We start from the raw sequence: 18477 nt of genomic DNA, 5'->3' as shown, positions 1-18477 counted from the left end.
ATTCAGTATACAGACCTTGTCTTCTCTAAAATGAAAAAGGGAAAAAAAGTGAGGGTTGGTTTTGATCCAGTTCATTCATGATCTATGCTATAGTCCTGAAACCAAGGGAAAAAACAATCTTAATCTTTCTTGGCCAGTCAAGGAATGCCTGAGGAACCTACTGCAGTTCTTTTGACTGGTATTTAGAGAGTGTACTTAGCTTTTTCTTGAACTTTCTGGAAAATCAATGTCACTTGGGTATCAGCCATTAAAGTATTCTGATGCCAGATTTCTACTTCAGTTTTCATATCCCTCAAACACTGACTTCATAAGATTTAAAAACTCAAAATATCTTAACTTCTTTTTTTGTTTGTGTGTTTGTTTTCTGGTTCTGTTTTTTGTTGTTTGTTTTTTTTTTATTTACTGCTCTGTTAAAATCCTTAGCCCCTCCTCACTGGCTAACAGAGCTTAAAAACTCCAGTTGTCTTATCTTCCTCAAGACTTTGTCAAAGATTAATTAACATGGCTTGCAATGCATCCCTCTTTAATAAAAGAAAGGTTGTATTTTTATTTTTTTTTTAAAGTTACCACTAGGACAGTCAGGATATGAAAATGAAATATTTTAGCAATATAGACAGAAAGACAGATTTGGAGAAGTTAGACTAACCACCTGACAGCGTCAGAGTGCAAACAGAGGTGAGAAAGGAGGTCAAATGTACGTCAGTTTCTCACACCTGTGAGAAAGTAGGTGTGGAGAGTTCACTTAAGAAAGAACAGGGAAATAGAAAAGTCTATAAGATACTGAAAACAGTGTTGAACTCCCACCCTTCCCCAGCCATTTTGCTGGAAAAAAAAGAGGACAGTATTTGCCTGCCTTTTAGTAAAAGAAAACCATGGCAAATTAACAGATTCTCTCACTATTTACAAAAGCAGAAGAAAATCCCAGGATCTTGGGAATTATATATATTTAACTAATAACAGTAGTTGGCCTAATATTTTTCTTTCTAAGAGAGAATTTATTTGTTTTTTTTTAAATTAAATCTTTACTGAAGCAAGATAATACCTGCCTCAAAACCAGAGTGTGAAATCTTCCCTCCTGGGTGGGGACCTGAGCTGCAGAGCCATGGAAGGTTAGATACAAAAGGGATGCCATTGAACATCTCTACACTTAATTTCCTCTCTGTCTGTGTGACCAAGTAGAGCAGCCCAGCAGCCATGCAGGGCATGGTTGATGTTGAGGACCCCATGTCCACCCACTGAATGTTTCATGAGGTTTTAGTTGCAAGAAGCTGGAGCCTGGCACCAGGTGCTGAAAGCTGATGGGAACAGGAGTGCACTAGGTGTGCTCCTGCCAGGCATTCCCATTTTACTTCCACCCAAGAGAACATCGAGCCTTTGCACTCCCCAGCCACTCCACAACAGACGAGCGGGGCAAGTGGGGCAGGGTGAGCAGGGGACTTACTTCAAAGGTGTGACCATGATCTGCAGTGAACCCTGACTGTGCCTTCACCTGGGGCCCAGCCAGATGGGCTGGTAGAGGGGGTATCTGCCAGCCAGGCCCTGTCCCAGTGGGAGGAAGCAGGTGGAGAAGCCAAGGCTTTTTGGTCAGACAAGCTCAGGCATGAATGAGGCCCCGAGCTGTTCAGTCATGTCCTCAGTGAAGCATTTCATACACAGGCAGAGAGAAGCAAAAGCTTCAGGGGCTGGTGGATTTCAGGCCACGACCAATAGTGGTTTCAGGACTGTGTCTTTTAAAGCATTTTTCTGCTCCCTAAGCAACATCTTAGGCACCTGTATAGTACTTCAAATCATTTGCCTGAAGCCACCACAGCCATTTGTGGCAGAACAGGAAAATACACCTTCATCCCCAGAGGCTCTGGCTAACACCATAACCGCACCTACGTCCTTCCTCTTTTCTCCTTCCTCCTGGCTGGTCAGAATCAGCTTAATTTCACATAAGAGGAACACGTTTTGATCACAGAGAGATAGGGCCATGAGACAGTTCTTCCTGAAAAGGAGACACTTGATCACAAAAAGTCCATGTAGCACATAACCAGCTGCACCAAGCCCACAGCGGTCCATTTGAGATGAAATGGCTGCAGCCATATGAAATGAGAGATAGTTGTGGGGATGCACGAGGAAAGGAGATTGTGAGGTAAAGAGAAATGCTGGGAAAGATATGTTATTTATTCAAAGGGAAATAAAATTCTTAGCTGTCATCCTATTTCACTCAATGGCGAAATTTTCACTGACTTCAAGACAACTGGCCACAAGTGTTCAACTCAGCTGTCACCCCTCTGTGAGGCTGTGAGATACCAGCATTTTGTTTCATCACAAATTAGCAGCAAAAATTTAAATATTTGATTTTTTTCCAAACTTAAATATTTTGTATTTGTTTTCAATATGTGACAACATTTATTTTAGGGCTTGAGGTTTTGGCCAGTGCTATGATAGAAAATGTTACAATAGTAAGTATGGAATGCCCTGCCTATTTACAGAATCACCGAATGCACAGAATAATCAAGGTTGGAAGAGACCTACAGGATCATCTAGTCCAACAATCAACCCATCACCAACATAATGACCTCTAAACCATATCCTCAAGTGCCACATCCAGACACTTCTTGAACACTTCCAGAGATGGTGACTCCACCACGTCCCTAGGCAACTTATTCCAATGCCTGACCACACTTTCAGTGAAAAATTATTTTCCTAATATCTAATCTGAACATCAGTTTAGCAGATCAGTATACAGAATATGAAAATTTTTGGTGATTTCTTATTAAGTATTACAAAACTTAGTAATTCACAAGAATTTTGTCTTGTTTAACTGAGCGAGCACTTCAAGATTTCCACTCTGTTTTCTGTTCATTATTTTATACTGGCTGTACTTGCATGAAGAGGAATTTCAATCTTAAAATATAAAGCTTGAATTTTCAAAACTCAGGCAAGTTACCATGCTCAAAATCTTGCTCCTTCCAATGAAGGAGCCTTGGCAATTAGTTTTAATGAAGCTGTGATGGCATCTATTACCTTTTACAAGTTTTGGATCATGCCTTTGTTGAAAAATCTCTAATGATATCTTTCATAGTGGCAAAAATCTAAAGAGATGGAAATTGATCAAAAATAATTAATAGACTCTTTTCTCCAGGCTCGTTCCAACTTGTTGTTTAGTTTGTTTTAGTCAAATATTTTATTTGTAATACTTTATTTATTGGGTGTAAAAAACAGTGAAAAACTACAATAATTAAAAATAAATCAAACTAATAGAATATTTATCTTTATTTATAAGAATCTCCTCAACAATTCACATTTTCTAAATTACAGTGTCATTATTTATATGTTCATTGCACATACAGAAGTAGCAATGTATATGTGAACTGCTACCAAATATTCTGATGTATACATTTGCTTGTGGTATATTTGCAAAATTAATACAAGACGTATTAATTTCCCATTCTGTCTACTAACAATTCTACTAATAATCAAGAGGAAAAGAAAGACAGCATCTCACAAAAAGGATATGGAATAAGATGTGGCCTTGTTTTTTTCCGGCTCTTTAGGTTTTTTTACTTCATGCTCCCAGAGTCTCAGCTCCTACAGGAGGGGAAAATGTCTCAGCTCTAGCTCCAGGTGGTTGGGTGAGTGCACAGGGAAGAGGACTAGTGACGGGCATGAGTGTGGACAAGAATGTCTGATCTCATATGCACCCCATGAAAACTGAGAAGAGAATGTTTCTGATTATCTCCTTAATGCCAGGTAAGAAGAAGCTACATTTCCAAATTTGGGGCAAAGAGTCAAAATATTGAGGTTTGTTTTATAAAACAAATTCCAAGTGATTTCTGGGAAAACATTAAAGCAACTGTATCAAAACTCTAAACATTGAAATGGTTCTGCTACATGATGTTAGTTTAGTAATGTAATATGTTATTGTTCTTTCTATCTTTAAACAAAATACAGATGACATAGTAGCACTAATGTAGAGGTTTTAATAAAATTAAAATATAAATCAAAAATTAAATAGCACAAGAAAAAGTTACATATGGAAGCTGAAAATGGTAGTAAGATTCAACCTCTTCAAAAATTAAATAAAACCTTGTAAAATATTTTTGATAGCTTTCTGATAATTTTCCAATATTTTGAAGGAATCTAATAATGAAGATCTTAGAGAAATGATGCATTTGGATTCTGCTTCTCCTTTCTTTTTATTTTTTTGTTATTTTGGGCTTTGGACAATAAAATGTGCAACATGGGATATTAGTATCTAGTTCTCTTTGCATAAGGAAGACAAGATATGATAGGATATGGTTTCAGATATAGTTTTCCCCAGGAATCATCTTTATTCTGAAATAATATAAAACAAATGCTCATCCCACCTACAGTCAGCACTTCCCTACCGAAATGCAACACCATGTAACATGGTTCTTATTTAGAAAGCAAGCTTTCTTGGAAAGTGTGGAAGAAAGTATTCAGAGGAAGACCAAACCACAGCAAACAGCTTAAGCTTGCCCCTGTTCTGCGCTAAATGTTTCCTTACACAGAGCTGTCAGCATCCATCCAGAACCCCAGTGATGCTGTCCAAGCTGATACGGTTTCATCCATATGCCATAACCTGCAGGGTCTTAATTCCTGTTGCATTGCTGTGGTTTGAAAAGCAAAAGAAAATGACACCAGGTAGGAAGCTGCTTACAATCATTCTGCTACATTTTATGAGATTAAATGAGGGGATTTCCCGTCAAGGTGAAGGAGAAAGCACACCTGTAAAGACTAAACATCAGCAATAATTTGGCATAGTTTCCTTCCTGCTCCCTAACCTGCTGGAACATTTTTCACTTTTTTCAAACTCTCGTTTGTGTTACAGATGAAAAACAATATACAATTTGAAAGCTGCAAAGCTGTACTTTCCCACCTGTTCATGTCTTAACATGGCTGGACTATTTTTGGTTTAGAAAAACTGAAGTACTGCTTTTATACCTCTCTACTTCTTTGCCTTCCAGTCTTGCTCTATGATTTATTTTGTCTCACTCTCCCTTTCTCTTTCATGTGTCATTTTGTTGATGCTCTTTAGAAACTGCCACACCCTCTTTACTTCACCACTGGGACAGCCTGGACTTTTCTCATGCTTGGATCACTCACTTGGATGTCACTCTGCTGATAGAAGCCCAGAGTGCAGAAGGGAGATAAACCCCATTTCTCCTATATGAAATAACGGTTGGACAAGAGTTGACCAAAATACGTTCTGAAAGGGCCTCATCTAATATCCCCTGTAATCAATGGAAGAGCTCTAACTGACTTCAGCAGGTCCCAGATAAGGACCCACATTGATATTGCAATTATCATTTGTAACGGAGGCTCTCTGAACATTGCTGTATGGTATGGTTTGCAAGAATAGGAAACAAATATGGGATGGTGTGTTTGTCTCTGATGCTTTAAGAGAGCATTAGTTTCATGCAAATTTTTGCTTGCTTTGTTTTCTTTGATGCTTTTATGTATCAGATATTCCTTTGCTAGAGGTCTTCCATGTGATTTGAGATCTCTCAGGCCTCAACAGAAAGATAAGAATATTAAAAATCAACAAGGAAGTTTTTCTCACAAATAGTTTAAGCATTTGCGGTGATGAAGCTTTAAAGAAAAAAATACTTGGAAAAATTCAGATAAAAGAAGAAGTCCCACCTTATTTAATCAGGTCTCACTTGTGTGGGTGACAGTGATACCGTTATCCTTCATGTTGCATTGTGTTCCAGGAAGAAACAGACTTAAATATCTCGTATAAGAACCCAAGCTGAACTTTCTCGGGTCAGAAATGTGTAAGACTTTAAAAAAAGGTGTAAATACTACTTCCCTTTTAGAAAATTGCTTAAATAGAGTGTAATAAAAGTCTGTAGAGATCAAAAAAATTAATAGGGATGTCTCTGCCCCTGTTGACCTCCACTGCGTGGAAAAAAAAAAGAAGTGGAGCAGAAAAAACTGTTCTAAAAGAAGGATATCTCTCAGAGAGTTTTTTGCTTCAGTAATTTTCCATTTGATTTATATCGTGATCATTCCAGTGACTCTCATGAACTTTAATGCATTAACTTTTGAAATGTCCTCTAAAGAATGGAAATATTATCCCTTGTAAGAGTCCTTAAGCTGGACCCGCTGAAGCTGGATGATATGCTTTGGGTCATGCAGCACATCAATTGCAGCATGCAGGCCTCTTCACTCAGACAAGTCAGCTCAGCAACTCCAAGGTTACACTTGAGCACTTGAGGAAGTTGTACCTCTGTGAATTGCTGTTGGCCATTGCTCTTGAAGTCATCGCATCTATAACTGAGCTTCACGTGTTATGTTCTGGGCTTTGTCCTATTCTCATTTAGATGAATAGAAAAATCCTTTTGACTCTGCTATGAACAGAAGCAGGAATATGACATGCAAGGAGCCTGTTCAAGAACTAAATGTAGGGTTGCATCTGACTAAGTTTGAATTCTGTCTAAACTGAATTTATATATGTGCACATCTTTTTCTATCAATATCTAACAACCCGTTTCTTACACTTTACTCTTTTACCTCTTCCTCCTGATTTCTTACTTACCCTCACCTACCATCTTTGCCAGTCTAAGAGAGTTTGCCAAAAATTGTAGTTTGTATGCCCAAATCCCAGTACACATAGGAATGAAGCAACTAATCAATAACCACTTAGATCAGCCCTGTATTATCTCTAATAATTATCTAGTAACTTCTCCAAATACTTTGGATTGTAGGTTTTACTAACTCCGTACATCAAAAAGTGTATATAAATAGGGAGTTTAAATGAATGCAAACCGTATTATTTGTATATCACCAGTGATGTTTGTCTGTATTAAAAGCTAAGTAGTTGTAAAATTACATTTTCAGTTAAACTGATAAAGTAAAAGTAATTCCAATGTGTTATTCATATGAATTTTATCCCAAATGGATAGTTAAAGATAATACGAGTCAGGCTGAACAAAAAGAATATAATTTATAGCATTTCACACTTTTTTCACTCACCTGCTTTCCAGTGTGATTTCAGGATAAAGAACTTTAATTTTCATAAAGATGAAAACTTAAGTCTGGCCTTAGTACTCTGAAGCACTAAAATGCTGATGAAGTTACAGAATAGCCAGAATAGAAGGAATCCTTACAGGCAACTATCAAGTTTTAACATGGACAGTTAAAGGTAGGGGAGAGATTCTTCAGTTTGTAGTAGGGTGTAAAGACAATATTGGTTTGCCAATCACATCTTTCCTAATCAAGGAGAAAGAAAAAAAGAAAAAAGAAAATAAAATATGGAAGCCTTGAAAGCCTCAAGAAATTTAACTATAGCTTTATGTCTGAATAAAGCTTTGTGAGATGGTAATACAGCCAAAGAGATACTGCAAAGTGCTTACCAAGATGTAACTGTATGAAAATAATTAAATTTTATACTAACCTAGTAATTATTTCTGAAAAGGATTGGTGCATGGCTTTCTATTCACATGCCATGGACACTCTAAAGAATGCCAATCAGATGACCCTAAAAAATATGAAGTTGGCCATTTAACATACCATTTCAGACAGACATTACGAAAGCGTTTTCAGCTACTTAAACGACACAGAAAAGCATAGAAATCATGTGTGATCAAAACAATAGGCTGTACTTAAAAAATGATCTTGATCACAGGTGTGCTAGAAATGCAAAATGTAGGAAATGACAGAGGGAGGCTCATTTTTCAGTGGTGTGCTGAACAAAAGGCACCCAGGAGGAGCATGCAGAGCCATTCTTCTCAGGCTCTATTACTTGTGTTGCTAAGTGTGATGAATCCTGGAAAGTAGATTTCCTACTTCATGGTAAGCACACAAGCTTTAAAATAGGCTTTGTATTTCTATTGTCAGCTAGTATACAACTATCTTCATTACCAATCCAAGCTAAAATAAACCAGTGTTGCCTTCAGTAGCTCAGCAGGACAGCTGGAAGTGAGGGTCAATTTACAGAGGAGACAACACAACACACATTGGTTGTTGTTTGAGACCCAGTGGACGGGATGAGTAGAGGTTTGCAGTCTGTAAAGCTGCAGTATCATACCAATCCAGCTGATACAGAAGTGTAAAGGGAGCAGCTGAAGAATATGGGTCTCTTGAAAGAGGCAAGAAGCATGAAAAGCTAGTGAGGCAATTCCCTTGTAGCTGTGATGCAAAGCATCATATCTCATTTCTCAACAAGGACAAGATCACTGCAAGTGGGAAGCATTTTCCTCAAGAAAATGGAAGTAGTTGGTGTGCTTTGTGCTGTTCTCCTGTGATATGAGACCAGTGGAAGACACCTATTCTACAAATGAATCTTTTATGAGTTTCACTCTTGCCTACGGTAACCCTGAGGTCATTCTCTGCAGCCAGAGCATCTGTATCAGAAAGGAAAGGAATACAGATGACAGGGCCTTTCCAACACCCATTAAAAAAAAAAAAAAAGCATACCAAATTGCCTGAAAATGTTTGTTGTAAAACAAAAAATATTCTTGGTATTGGTCCCTTCCATGTAAGAGTAAAATGGTCCTCTTTCTTTCTTTCTTCTCTTAAATGAAACCATATGAAGTTTCTATGACTTTCCTTACACAAAATTTCTGTTAATAGAGTACTGGGGTGCATTACTCTGAAGCCAGGCCTTTTCCTACAGAAAGAATTGATAACAATGGATATCCCAACCCATCATACAGTTACAGAGACAAAAATCTCAATATATTTATCCTGTGGAAGAAAGCACAGGATCAGGGAAATCTACAGGCCATTGCTCTTTGGAAAAGTCAAACCCAATAAAACTACATTCGCCTGACCAGTACCTTACAGAGTAGAGTGAATACCCCCTGCCTTTTCAAACAGTAGTGAATTGCTAGCTACAAGCAAAAAAAGCATATTTTTTGTAAGTTTAGGGTAATCCCTAAAACCTGGAAAGGAAACTGAAAATAGAAGACAGGATGGCCCTGAGGCTTTCAGAAACTGCTGAAAAACTTCACTATTTCTAGAGTAGCCTACAGCATGTAAAAAAAAAGCCTGAAAATCTCTGAATTCTGACACTTTAGTAAGGCAGTAAAAAAATAAAAAAGTGATTTTCTGATAATACCAGCTTTGTCTGAGGAAGACTAGAAGAGTGGATATCAATCTTCATGTGCTAGAGGGAGAGAAATAGCCAGCTGGGCTAGAATATTAGCCAAAATACTTATGAACTGTGTGATTGTCAAGTACAACTAAAATGTCACTGTGAAGGTTAAGAGTATGTTTTCTTACTGGGGAATTCCAGAGGAACTATTACAGGAAAAGAAAAAAAAAAGACCATGGTTTATAGGGCAAGGTTTCAAAGCTTTTTTGGCAAGATATAATTTCTACTGCATTATCACCAGCCCTCAATATCCTCAAGCAAAGGCAGAGACTGGAAGAAATGTGCAGACAAGATGATCCTTCCTTGGCACAGTTATGTAAAGATCAGCTCCTGTTATGTCAGCTAAATAAAACAGACTTCACAGAGGAGCACTTTCCATCTCAGTAGCTGATGCCAGAAGAAGCTCTGGTTATGTATCTACCTACCTATCTCCAGAAAACAGAGGTTGAACAGACCATATTGATAATGTCCAGCTGTTTCTGAAACATTTAGAGATTTTAGGTGAGGACCAAAAAAAAACTTGTCTCAGCAAAATTATGTGAGTATTTTTCTACAAAAAATGCTGAAGTCTGTTATTATCAGGAGTACCTGAAACTGTACATTTAACAGAAACAGCAACATTGCATCTATTGCTTGCAAAGCCAAGAGGTAGCTGAGGCTAAAAAAATTACATGATTTGCCACCAAAGCAACCTCTGAAAATAGGTTTAATACATATTTGTTTCAATCAAATGTGTTTAACTTGGATGGTATGAACTGGTACGGGATTTTTGCCTGTGTTTAAAGCAGCCTGAAGAAGCAGCTCCTGTGATAAGCTCATAGCATTCATTTGAATAAGTCTGAAAACTAGAGATGGACCATTTAGACATTGTCATTGACTACTTCATCGTTTATATTGGAAACATTAAAAATGTTTCTCAGTTCTGTCCAAACTCCTCCAGACTTAGATTTCTTCTAACAGAGAGTAAATACCTCCAACTTCATTCTTGACCTCTAGAAGGCACTGGCTCCTCAGAATAGAGAATTTGTGTCTGTGTGTTAGCTTACCACACTGAAATTTAGGGCATCTGAGGTTAATTTTAGTGCCCTTTCCAGTGTAATCTGATAGCTCCTACTTGTCTGTCAAGTTGTCATTCATCAGAGCTCCATAATGGCACTTAGCTGGTGTGTTGCCATTGTTGACTTCTAGTGCCTCACCCTAAGAGTCGTGTCCTGCTCTCTATTTATATTTGGGCAGAAAATGGGGGCATAAGCAGATACTGGCCTCCTCGTCAGTTTAAAACAACATCTGACAAGTGATAGATCAGTAAGGATAGGTGCTTTACTTATTCATATGCACCCCCCAGCAATTTAGCTGGTTCCCTAATCGTCTTGTTTAAGAAAAGTGAGTTGTCTCTACTTGTTTTATATTTCTACCCACAAAGCACTATGGATCCTCCTCATTTTGTCATTCTCAGAGCTACTAAAAGTGCCTTTACTTACTTTATTTTTTCTTTTCTTTTGCACAGAGTTGCAAGACTGCCTCTCTATTGGTGATCAGTCTGAAGAGTCAGATAATCAAGAAGATGAAATTGTTCAGTAATTTTGCTTATGTAATGTAGGTGTATCTAAAAAAAACCCAAACACTCCCTCAAGAAACTGTGATCACTTGTATTTCTAGTTGAGAAAAAAGGGAACATTCCTAAAAATTGCAATTTACACAAAACCAGAACAAAAAATTTTAATGAGACTTCCATGTGAAAAGAGAGGCAAGGCACTGAGAAATTGTATGCGATTGCAAGTCAACAAAAAGTGAACTGAGCCTAATAAAATTATTATACTCATGCTTCATTCTTAATGAACCAAGTTTTATTGCAGAGTTAAGACTGATAGGTGACTAAGTAAAAGAAATTTTTCAAAAATAATGTTGCCTGACAAGTCCCTCAGTCAGTTTCCACAGAAAGGAAAGGAAGAAATATCCAACTTTGACCTAAAAGTACAGACCAGAAAAACTGTCTTTGGCTGCATGTGAATCTAGTCTAGCAATAATATCCCCACCAAACTGAAGTCCAAGCAATTGCCCCCACAGCAAGTTCATCTCTAAAAAGAAGTTAAGCACTCTCAATGCTCAATTTCTGTACCATCTCCAAAAATAGCTGAGGAATCAGAACCCAACTGCTGATCTGGTGGTACAACAGGCAGATGATGGGCCAGCTCCCCTTTCACGGCTCTTTGTGTTTTACGGTGCTGACAACACTAGAGCTTGTTTTCATAAGTATACTATCCAGATATGAGTCAGAAGGCATATGAAGAATGTGTACCACTAAGATTCAATTTTTAAAGTCACTTTTCTGTTCAAAACCACACTTAAAAAAAAATAGAAAAAAAGGAAAAAAAAAAGAAAAAATCAAACCAAAAAAACCCACCCCACAACAAAGATGTGCCAAACTGACAAAACCTATCACTAATAGCTGCCTAAATCAATTGGTGGTCATGTCTTGCACTCTAACTTCAGTGGAGATGAAAAAGTGGAAAGGTGCTTCATGTATAACTATGAAAAATGTTCATTTGGGGAAAGGTTTCGGATTAACAAACCTGAACACTGAATACTATCTAGCTTACAAAATAAAAAAACAAGTTTATGGCAGCTGAACATAAACCAATTATATTGGTTACTTTTCAAAAGAAAGAAAAAAATAAATAAGATTTCATTTCATTTTGCTGTGGACACTTTTTGCATCACAATATGCCTGCAAAATGCGAAGTGCCTATGAAGAGGAGAACAGGCACTTGTGAAGTCCACCTTTGAAGCTATACGCATGGCATGGCCATTTGCTGGGTGATCTGTAATTCATACTAGAAAGCAACAGTAGATGGCCTACTTTTCACAAAAAGTGGAGCTAGAGAAAACCACATTGTGCCATAGGGAGGGGAAGCACAGGCATAGCCTTCATTATTAATTGGCATACAGAGAAAGAGCAAGCAGAAACAAGACTAGTGAAAGAAAGAAGGGAATTCTCCCCGGAAACATATGGGAAGCACAAAACAGAAGTAATAAAACATTAAAGAATAGGGATACAAACACCAGCATGTCCAGAAAGTGCAATCATTAGCACTGAACATAATGAAAGCACTGGAAGTGTGATTGCAAAGGTTAATGGCTTCTTTTACACGTGTACAGCAAAAGACCGGGGTATCTAAATAGGAAATGTATGAAAGAGTCTTCCAAGTATCATTTTCTATATAACTCATCAGCCTTCACTAAAGGGAGAAGTAAAGGAAAGCACAGAAAATTCCACTTTGACACCTGTCCTTTAAAGCTGTTTTCATTTTCACAATTTATCTTTGTAGTTACTGCACAGCTGAGGTCCCAAAGCCAAGCACTGTTAGCAAGTCACTCTGGCCATAGACCTGGTGTTCTACTCACTTTAGTGGTCCACTGGACCAACTCCTCTTTTTAATTAGGCACCAAGGCTAATTTTTAGGCTAACCTTGCCATATAAGCCAAATAAATGCTTGAATTCCTAAAGAAAAATAAGCACCCAGACACTGTTGAGGTGCCCTCTCCTCAGGAAGATGAGCACAAGCCTTTTCAATATGTTTGACTATCCTTTTCCTATCTGGCTGAGCTCTCAAACCACAAGTTGCTGAATGCTGTCAATTGACATTTGCAAGATACTTTGGGAAATATTTTTGCAGCTCCACAAAGTATTTCCAATTCTGGAAAGCCAGTGCACGTAAACATCCAATTTGAAGAATTATTGCTAAAAAACATTTAGTGAACACGTTTTCAAAGATCATACCCAAACTTCATAGGACACAAATACTTAGTAATAACGTAGCAATTGTTTCACAGTTGTCTAAGTGATAGCAGTCACGTCTTTAGCCAATTGGTCTTGCTTCTAGTTAAGATCCAGCAAACTTCTTTAAAAGCTAAAGGTGTGATGTAGGAGTAGCTTAATGGAATTAAATGTCAGGACTTATGGGCACAAGGAAGAGAGGAAGGAGTGCAGCCGTATTTGTACACACGGTGTTACTGCAAACATAATTTGACTAGCTCTTAAAGAGTAGTGAATAGCAAGGGTTGCAAGATATAAAAATGGAGGTGATTAATTCTGTCTTGGCCTGAAAAAATTATTTTGCTTGCCAATATTTTGGCACCTCCTACTGACTAATACAGAAAGGGCCTGAGGATGTAAAACAGTGAAAAATTAAAAGTTTTGCTAGCTAGCCTACTTAGCCTACCATAAAAATAGAGCAAGTGGGAAGGAAAGTGGAAAAAGAAAGATTGATTCCAACACACAATATTTGGTTAGTTAAATGATGAGAGAAGGTTTTAGAGGGGAAAGGTTATAAGCATAATAACAGAAATGGGAAATAGGGCTTCGTGTGTGAAGTGCCAGTGCCCATCACAAATCTATAAGATGAGATTAATAATGGGTTAACATCTAACAGAAAACATGTAAGAAATGGCTGCAACCAGTGAATTAGAACCACAGGAGACACATCTCCTTTGCATATCTTCCAGTAAAAGGAGAAATTAGTAAGTTTTACAATGGGTCTGACAAGAGTGTGCCCACCCTTTTATTTAAACTGGTGTAAATCACATGTATTTCCTTCCACTGTATCAAGCCAATAGAATAAGAATGGAAAAAGACTGCTGTAAGGGAGAACCAGGCCTCCCCAGCAGCATAACAGTGAAAAAAGGGTAAATGTAAGCAGTTGGTGTCTATAGCACTTTGCTATGCCCTGCATTGCACAAATAAGTGGCTAAACTCATTTACACCTGTTACTCTCAAGTACACTACTACAGTTTACAGACCAAGCTCTGCTTTCAGGTGCAGACTGATAGTGCCTTCAGAAACATCACTGGAGTTGCTTTTGCATTTACAAGGGCAAAAATGAGAGAGAAGCAGCAGACTGAATTCTCTGCTAAACGGGTGCAAAGGTGCAGCACCTCCCTCAGAGGACACTTTTAAAAGCAGCCACAGAACAAAAGCCTCTCTGCTTGCCAGACAGGCATGCATTATAGGAACCACACCCTTCTAGGTAAACATGTACATAGAGCAAATCACTTCTTTTGTGAATAGGGTTTACTTTATCATTTTGAAATGCATATTGCTGTTTCTTGACATATTAGTATGCTTAAAGGAATCATTTAAGAAAATAAACTTATTTGCCTATGTTTAGACTTATTTGTCTGTTATTAATCAAATGTGTCTAATATTTTTATCACATTGTATTTTAAATAAATAAATAAACACCACAATTGCCTCTCAAATAGTTAGCTAGCAATAAAATAAAGACAAGAAATCACATAATCTCCTGTGTGATGAGAGTAGGTGGAAAGGATGTATTGCTCCAGGTATACTGGTAACAGACAATGTCAATACCCCACATATTGCGAATTTTCTATTGCTTTGAATGTCAGTGCCCTGCTACAGGTTAAAAAAATGAAGCTGTATATGCAATGAGTGCTTCTTATTGTTACTACTGTGTTTTAAAAAGAAATTAGATTGTTCTGCCTGATGATGTACGGTTTTATATGGAAAGAGGCTGGTTTTCACAGGAGGCACTGCACTTGGAACACCACCAAGAGCACCGTGCTTGGGCAGCCAAGACACTGTGTGGTTCTGGTGTTGTCCAAGGAACTGATGCCACTTGCCCCAAGCCTCATTTTGCACCTACTATACCGTGCTGTTTCAGAACAAGTGAAATAACAGCTTTTGTACAACATATGTTCAGTTCCTATAGTAAGTTATTTTTGCAGTTGGAAGGCCTCAGGCACTACTCTCCTTCCAAGCCATATACAAACAAAGAGGGCTTACCACAAAAAAGAGCTGCTGCTGAAGACTGTAAGGTTTACCTTTGCTCCCTCACTCAAGATCCTAATTTCATCAAGTGATGTCCCTTCATTTCATTTTATATTATATAGCTATAACCTAAAGTTTTCTCCAAGGAGCAACACAGGTCCCTTCTGGTTTTCCCTTACCTTTAAAACCATCAGGATCATCCAAGACTTTGCCATCAGGAAAATCTAGATGTCACATCTGAAAGGAAACAGATCTTTTATTCTGCTAGTAATCCCTTTCCTATAACATTTCAATTGATTCAATCTCACCTTATTATTGAATTCTTATTGCTACCTGATCTGAGCTAAGGTCAACTATACTTGAAAAATAAATAAAGAAAAAGATATAGTGCAATCAACTGGCAAGTCTGAACTGTTGCTGTCTTATTTCTGTTCTCTACCAGAACACACAGGATTTTCAGTGTAGGTGTTCTGCTATAATCACAGGGTAACAGTGGTCTAGAGGGCTCTAAAACTGCATGTGCTGAAACCAGATGTGCAACTTAAAGATCTAGGGTACGCCACCTACATCGCTGGAGTAGGAGTCATCAGAGCACCTCCTTCTTTCTCCAAGCACATAGATGCATAGCCTAGGAGGGATCTTGTTTCCAGCTGCTGAAAGTTTCCAGTCAGCTCAGTACCCTGAGTGGAGGTAGCTGCATCTCCTACTGGCCCACACTTTGCCATCTGTTTTGGGCCTATCCAGGTCCACACAATGTCCATTTTCATAGGGTAGGTGATTGCCACTCACACCTATGTGTTTGCTGTTCTTAGAGTCTCAGCACACATGCAAATCTGGGTGGCAACACATCCAGCTGCCTCTGAGGCAGGTACTCCTAGGGAAGCCAGCAGTGCAGACACCAGGCTGGCCCTCACACACCGCACAGTTTTCTGAAACAAAAATGTTAATGCATATTGTGGGACATAATTTGTATCCACAGATAAGGGAATCTGGCTAAATATGTGGCTCTAAGTGACTTGGTATGTGATACAAGTGGCATTAAACCCTCATCTCCTGTCTTCTTCTCCTGAGTTTTTAAATCAATCTTCTTATCTCCTTTCATGAGGAACTTATGTTAGGAAATCTACCTCAAAGGAAAATACACATTTTTACTTTATTTCAAATGTGTTAACATTATTTATGAAAAACATTTCTGGGCAAAATATCAAAAACCATCTGATGTTCAATTATAAAAATACCACAACTGCATTTGAAACTTTACCGTAACTACAGTCTAAAAGTGAAACTAAAAAAGTGAAAGTTGCTTGTTGTTTTATGCTGCATAGACAGAAAGAAATGCAGAAAGTAAACAAAAAAGCACACATTAACATACATTTATAAAAATCCTTCTTGCATTCTAAGATACCTCTGGACCAGAGGGAAAGAAGGCTGGCAATTTATAACACTTGTGATAAGAAAAAAATACGTGTGTGACACTGATTTCACAGTATTCCTAGCAGATTCTGTGACAAACTCAGAAAAAGTAGGAACAGGTAGATAGAGATTGCTGTGGAGATTTTCAAAAGTCTAAAAAGAAGGTATGCAACTACCTCCTGTCCATTTGGAAAATCCTGGTGTTCAGTCTTACTGTTCTTCTCACAGCTAAATTTCCTTCACTATTCCTTTTCTATTTGGTTATGCCTAATTAGCTAACGTGTGCAATACTCAGCCCAAGTCATGCCCACTAAATAGCAGATCACAACAGGAAAACATTAAGGAAGAGGACAACACATCTTGGATTTGATGTTTAACGAGGATTCTTGACATTTTCTTCACATGCTTCCAAACTCCATTTTGAGGTTTATGTTTGTAGTGGAGGTGCAGGAAATCAAGTGACTCAATGTGTATTTAACTATTTATATAATTACTTCTGTTAAATTGCTTATACAATTTGTGTAAGCAAAAAAAAAAATTCACCAGAACATGCAGTTACACTGTTTACAACTACTCTGTCAATTGATGCAATTACTATAAACAGGCTCAGAGACATCACTAATTAATGAAGTCAGAAGGGTAATATAAGAAGAAGTCTGCTACTGCACATTTAGGGCATATATCCTGAGATGTAGAAGGGTGATTTCTTTTTCTGTTGGGCTTTGGCAAGGATATATTATAAAGAACCTTGGCACCCCAAATTCCCCCAAGCTACAGATGCTCAGGAAAGAAAGCAAAATAGTAGAGTTATGGCTTGTTTTTAGCTAAATTTTAAACATTAAGAATGAACCAACACTAGTGGAGTGCATGCACACATCTGACTGATTTTAGTGGGGTTTATATATGCAGAGTGAGTTGGGGAAGACTGATCTTTAAACCTGGAGCAGAGGTGCCATTTCCCTCTCTATTTTGAACACAGTAAGATGTGTTTTATTTGCAATTCTATGTAATCTTATAAACCAAATGTAGTGGATTTCTTTTTCAATCTGGGAATTATTTTTTCGGAGTCACTGGAGAAGAAATGTAGCCTTGTACGAAAATCATCAGAAGAAAATTGTGCATATTAACAGTTCTCTTGAGAGCAATAATAGACATTCTTTGCATTTGTTCAGCAAATTTACATCCAAATCAGGAAGATGTTGGGCTTGTCTCAGTTAACACTGAAGTATTTGCAAAAATCAATAAGGGAAAGTGTTTCCTGCAGAAGAAGGAAGAGATAACCTTGCACAGTTTTGTTTGTACCTTTTTGGGATACTATAGGCAATAATGATCACATCATTTCAGTGAACTGTGCATTTTCAGGCACAGAGTAGTAGTATGTGTCCTGGACAGTAGATCCAGTGAATCCTGTCATATCCTTACAGATGCATTGATGACAGGCCCAGCTTTGGGCCTCCTGTGTATATAAGCAGTACTCACCAGTGGAGCTGTACTCAGAAGCTTCTCTTACTTTTAAATAAACTGTAAAGTATTCAGGAACATTTTACACACACAAAGAGAAAAATTATACTCTTGTGGATTACGATCAGCTTTGTTTCTGCAACAGTAACATCCACAAACTGGCCTCCTGATTTCCTTCATTCCTCAAATACATCTTTACCACAAAAAAACCCAACAAAACCCACCTCAAAAATCTAAATGATCTGAGTAGCCTTGTTCTCTGTTGATGCCAATACACACTTTATACAAAGTTTACCAAGTGTAAAATACAGAGTTAGTCTTCAGTTTTCCAGTTCTCCTGTCGCCATTGGCATTAAAGCCCCCCTCTCGCCTCCTTCCTAGCAGAGAAATGCTTTGCAAAGATGTCACTGTACAAAGCCCCTTCCCCCTTCACTAATGCTGGTGCCCCGGTGCAGCAGACCCCTTTTACAGGTAGGCAAGTGGAGGCCGGTCGGGACGGCACCTCCTGCCAGATGCATGGCTGGGGGAAAACAGGAACGACGTGCACCCTCCGGCATTTGGGACGAGGTGTGATCCCAAGACCTGATGCAGAGCTCGGGGACACAGCCCCGGCTGTCAGTCCATCTCCGCGCTGCCTGAGCCGGTGAATCCCGTTAAGCGGGAGCCTACGGGACGCACAGACTCCCGACGGGGCGGTGGCGGG

The 18477-nt window shown here is 38.3% G+C and overlaps 1 protein-coding gene across 1 annotated transcript in view; it reads right to left on the bottom strand.

The window, feature by feature from the left end:
- The window catches only part of LOC112841215, a 53176-nt gene extending 37515 nt beyond the window's left edge, over positions 1 to 15661 (bottom strand). The window contains exon 1 of the mRNA XM_029962734.1: positions 15468 to 15661. Coding sequence (XP_029818594.1) covers positions 15468 to 15661 — 194 coding nt within the window. The remainder of the gene's footprint in view (positions 1 to 15467) is intronic.
- Positions 15662 to 18477: the final 2816 nt, after the last annotated feature.

The sequence above is a fragment of the Manacus vitellinus genome, unplaced genomic scaffold (genome assembly GCF_001715985.3).
Source record: "Manacus vitellinus isolate BGI_N305 unplaced genomic scaffold, ASM171598v3 scaffold_4_pilon, whole genome shotgun sequence".
Taxonomy (NCBI): Eukaryota; Metazoa; Chordata; class Aves; order Passeriformes; family Pipridae; genus Manacus; species Manacus vitellinus.
Note: the sequence above shows the minus strand (reverse complement) of the source record. Positions and strands in the feature narration are given on the sequence as shown.